At 39.0% G+C, this 5,220-nt stretch overlaps 1 protein-coding gene across 2 annotated transcripts; it reads left to right on the forward strand.

Moving 5' to 3' along the window:
- LOC148694105 (G-type lectin S-receptor-like serine/threonine-protein kinase At4g03230) lies at nucleotides 1–4,469 on the forward strand. Of its 2 annotated transcripts, XM_088700539.1 has the most exons (9): nucleotides 92–1,589; nucleotides 1,888–2,004; nucleotides 2,110–2,406; nucleotides 2,539–2,691; nucleotides 2,784–2,968; nucleotides 3,094–3,304; nucleotides 3,419–3,656; nucleotides 3,760–3,910; nucleotides 3,999–4,469. In XM_088700539.1, exons 1-9 carry the CDS (start codon nucleotides 170–172, stop codon nucleotides 4,299–4,301), a joined length of 3,075 nt encoding a protein of 1,024 aa, XP_088556665.1. In that variant the 5' UTR covers nucleotides 92–169; the 3' UTR covers nucleotides 4,302–4,469. The 2 variants fall into 2 exon arrangements, with proteins under 2 accessions (XP_088556664.1, XP_088556665.1); XM_088700538.1 differs by having other exon boundaries at nucleotides 1–1,589; nucleotides 1,888–2,406.
- Nucleotides 4,470–5,220: the final 751 nt, after the last annotated feature.

Consider the following 5,220-nt stretch of genomic DNA (forward strand, 5'->3'; position numbering starts at 1 on the left):
GTGGAAACAAAGAAAAGTTGAAAAAGAACTCGACGACCTTGACTTTCACGTTGTGCCAACTACTGTTCAACCAGGCAGCATTGAATGATTGCCACAGGATCAACATTCTATCCCGATATATGTTAATTAAGTTGCCAATCTTTTGGTAGCAGTAGCCTCTCCTTGATTAATGATGTTTCTCAGAGGGAGGTTAACAAGATCAAATTACGAGGTTGCATGGTTTGCGAATCGCATGCTGTTTTCCATCTTCGTTTCATATGCAGTAGCAGTCTTGTTGTGCTCATCTCACCCATTTTGCTGTGCTAGAGATACAATAACAGACGGCACTCCAATGAATGAATCAGAAACTCTTGTTTCATCTGGAGGAAGATTTGAACTCGGATTCTTTAGCCCTTCGCCTAAAGGGACTCAAAGATATGTTGGCATATGGTATCACCAACTGAGTCCGAGGACAGTGGTATGGGTTGCCAACAGAGGAACCCCAGTTCTCAATTCCACTAGAACCGGATCTCTTGCACTCCAAGATGGGAACCTCCATGTGTTGGATGCTGCTGGAAAGAGGTACTGGTCAGCGGAGGTTAAAACATCCAAGTCTTTGACGCAGACTGTGACGCTCATGGATTCCGGGAACCTTGTCCTAAGCAGCGGCGATGATCAGTTGGCAGTGAATATTCTGTGGCAGAGCTTTCAAAGTCCAACTGATACATTCATTCCTGGGATGGTAATGAATAAAAGCTTGAAGTTGACTTCATGGACAGGCGAAGATGACCCGGCAAGTGGGCAATTCATCTTGAAACAAGATCCAGATAAAGAGAACCAGTATGTCATCACAAAATCAAAATCAAAAATTGAATCGATTCCGTACTGGAAAGGCGGAGAACAGGCACCTGTTACAGTTTACAGCTTTGATCAAATGCTTCCTGCGGTTACTTACTTACTATCAAATTTCAGCAAGAAATATGTTTTTAGAAATCCCAACATTTTCAGGAATGCGAGTCAAAACTCCGCTTATAAAAACATAACAATTCCTCCACGATCAGAATACAATTATACAAGGTTGGTGATTAATATTACTGGAGAGATACAGTTTTGGAAGTGGATTAATTCCACAAAGCAGTGGAATTTGTATTGGTGGGCGCCAAGAGATAACTGCAGTGTGTTAAATGCTTGCGGCAACTATGGCAGCTGCAATTATAATAACAGGCCGTTTCTGTGCAAATGTTTGCCAGGTTTCAAACCCCTGGATCTACAGCTGTGGAATTCTGGAGACTTTTCAGGTGGATGCACAAGAAAGTCCGCATTATGTGGCGACAACAAGAATGATACCTTCTTGAGCTTGAAGAAGATGAAAGTGGGAAACCCAGATTCAGAAAGCAACGTTGACAATGAAACAGAATGCAGGAACGGGTGCTTAAATAGCCGCCCGTGCAAGGTTTATTCATATACTAAATCTGAAAACAGTAGTAATCGAATTGAGGCGCCTACTTCATTGTGCAGAATATGGAACGTGGGAGATCTAAATAATCTTGCAGAAGAGTATACCAATACGGGCCAAGACCTCTATGTTCGCGTTGCGTTGTCTGATTTAGGTATTCTTCCTCTGAAGTTTTCCGAAACTATTAAATGAATGTGTGGATGGCAGATTTTTTTTTTTTGTGTGTGAACATTAGTTACATGAGTTTTATCTTTATGCCTTCTGTTGTTTCACGCTATTCCATACATGTATATAGTTTCAATTAGCATGATTCTATTTACCTTTGATTAAAAGCGGGGTTAAGCCTTTTTGAACATAATTGCAAAAGCATGAGATTATTCGATATGAACATAAATGAGGTAGTGATAATTTCTTAGCTCGTTATGACAATCAATTAATTACACCTTGTGCAGAATCAACTGTAAGAGACTGTAAGCCTTGCGGCACAACCATCATCCCTTATCCCCTGAGCACAAGACCGGGTTGCGGTGACCCCATGTACTTCCGTTTCAAGTGCAACTACTTCACAGGTCAGGTTAGCTTTGTGGGACTGAATGACATCTTGTTTAGAGTTATTAGCATTAACTCGAGTTCACAGAGATTTTTCATCCAAGGCTTCCAAACCGAAAATGTAGATAAATGTGATCGTATGAACAGAGGGGTAAATTCGCAGATCAACACATCACCGCCATTTAAAGTAATAAGTTTGTGCAATGCTGACCTGGGTAATTTTAGTTCTGAAGTACTGTCATCCAGAGGTCCGATTGTAGTCGAGATGGGTTGGGAGCTACCACTGGAACCAACCTGTGAAAAATCTTCAGACTGCACGGATTGGCCACATTCAATGTGCAATCCTGCAAGCGATGGAAATAAAAGATGCCTTTGCAAATCCAGTTTTCGATGGGATCCCTTGAAATTAAGATGTACTCAAGGTGAGAATATCATGTTAGGCACAAAATTTCGGTCATGTGCCCTCTTGCAAATCAAATTTTTATGCTGACACGAGTGCTGCAGAAAATTTAGATTATATGACAATAAAAAATATTTTATTTTCGTTCTTGCAGAAGGTATTCTTCAAGGTTCATCAAAGGAAGACCGTACGAAAAGAAAATTGCCATTGCCTCTGATAACTGTAGCGGTGCTTTTAAGTGTGATTTTTCTGGCATGCATCGTCATTTCCATTTATATATGGAGAAGAAATATGACCAACAAACGAGGTAACTGCTTTTCTATATGCGTTATTGTCATGAAAGATCTGCAGAGTTGTTCATAGTTGATGAGAATAAATCTCTTCGATTCCCTGTATTAGATCAAATAAGACGAGGACAATTTGATAGTGAAAGACGAGTCAAGGAGTTGATAGACACAAGCAAGTTCAAGGAAGAGGAAGGTATAGATGTACCCTTTTTTGATATGCAAACTATACTAGACGCTACAGATAATTTCTCAAATGCAAACAAGCTTGGACAAGGGGGATACGGGCCTGTTTACAAGGTAATTGAACAGTTGTTTACCATTCCTTTGCACTCGAATCAACTTTATATAGCATCACTTGTTGTCATTAATGTTTATCTGTTGTGGTTAGTTGTAAATTTATATGTAAGGGATTTTGTTGCCAGGGAATGTTTATTGGAGGCCAAGAAATCGCGGTGAAAAGGCTATCAAGGGTTTCAGGACAAGGCTTGCAGGAATTTAGGAATGAGGTGGTGCTGATTGCCAAACTTCAACACCGAAACCTTGTTAGACTTAAGGGATATTGCATGAAAGGAGAAGAAAAGATCTTACTCTATGAGTACATGCCTAACAAAAGTTTAGACTTCTTTATATTCGGTTCGTTTCAACTCCTCTTTTCATTATCTTTTACTGCATGATATGATTTCTTGATTGACTTAACTACGATAGCTTCTAAATTTTTCTCTATATGGAAAATGGAAATTCTGCAAGATCATACAAAAAGCATGTTTCTCAACTGGGAGATGCGTTTTAGCATCATTTTGGGAATCGCTCGAGGGCTTCTTTATCTTCATCAAGATTCCAGATTGAGGATCATTCATAGAGATTTGAAAACCAGCAATATTCTCCTAGATGAGGAGATGAACCCCAAAATATCTGACTTCGGTTTGGCGAGGATTGTTGGAGGCAAGGAAACTCAGGCAAACACAAACACTGTTGTTGGAACTTAGTAAGTTACTAAGTTTTGTGTCTATGATTTCATATTCTTGACCCTTTTAGGTGGAAGTGCTTTTGTGCCTGCATAAGTTACAAAGTATATTTTTTTTATACAGTGGTTACATGGCTCCGGAGTATGCATTGGACGGAACTTTCTCAGTGAAATCAGATGTCTTTAGCTTTGGCGTGGTTCTTCTTGAGATAATCAGCGGAAAAAAGAATACAGGCTTTTACCAATCCGAACAAACTTTCAGCCTCATAAATTATGTAAGACAGCAAATGCGTCGAATATTTCATATCCATTTTTAAACCCAATTTACACGTGCATCATTCCCGTATTTTACCATTTTCCCAGGCATGGAGCCTCTTGACAGAAAACAAGGTGCTGGATTTAATGGACAAGACTTTGGACGAAAGTTGCAACAAAAACCAGTTTATCCAGTGTGTCAACGTCGGCCTCTTATGCGTACAAGAAGATCCAAACGATCGGCCCGCCATGTCAAACGTTATCACCCTGCTTGACAGTGATACTGCAACCTCTCCATCTCCTAAACAACCAGGGTTTCTCACAAGGAGAGGCAAATCCAGCACAGCTTCTTCTTCTAGTAAGCCAGAAACTATATCTGAAATAACCACCAGTACAGTAGAAGGTAGATAATTAAAGGACGGTTGATACTCTAGTTTTTTACTCTTTTTTCACGTCTCAGTTTTCTCCTTTTTTACATTTAACGCTTATCGTGGTAATTGTAAAAGCATGTCTCTAATGTTTCTGGTCAGAAAAGTTTGAGTTTGACCTCTTGGCAGTGTGACTTGGTTTCATCGTCTATTCTTTTCTTTCTTTTTCTCAGATTAATCCTCGATCGAGTTCTTGATTAACTTATCATGAAATCAACTTGGAATGAGTGTTTATTTTTATTTTTTTTTCTTTCTTTCTTTTTATGGGTTTAGGGATTCGATTCCGTGGATTTCAATTATATAAGCGATTCATGGTTAATGATAGGTTTAATATACAGAGATTTAGATAGGGAAGTGATTTTTGCACGCGCTTTATCGCACTCAAACCCTTACAGTTGCAACGTAACAAAATCACAAAAGTAGATCGTGTACGAATCCAAAACAAAAGCACACAGCTTCACCAAGCTAAGCATTCAAACCACCATGATCATCACCAAACACAGATTATAAATGTAAAGCATTCCATTGTTCTACAAAAAGCAGGAATGGAATCCTCAAAACCGTTCCATTCTTGAATAGACAAGGAAATGAATGCAATTACTAGTTCCACTCTCGCATTCCGACCGACCAAATAGATGTCGTTTGTGGAAATCAATTACATCGAAAACGGACTCGTAATGAAGCCTATGAAGGGGTTCGCTTTCAACGGATCTGAAACCTTAGGTTTATTCATTTGAAGGAATCTATTTGTTTAACACTTACGTTTATGTTTTCCTAATTGGATTATTTTTTTTTTGTTGGCAACGAGAGTAAATCGATCTTTGCTCCTTGTTATACAATAATTACATAACTTGTGACCTAAGTAAAGCTAAGAATCCATATTCGGGTTCGACATAATTTTT

Source organism: Pyrus communis, chromosome 9, assembly GCF_041283825.1.
Source record: "Pyrus communis isolate YQ-2024b chromosome 9, ASM4128382v1, whole genome shotgun sequence".
Lineage (NCBI taxonomy): Eukaryota > Viridiplantae > Streptophyta > Magnoliopsida > Rosales > Rosaceae > Pyrus > Pyrus communis.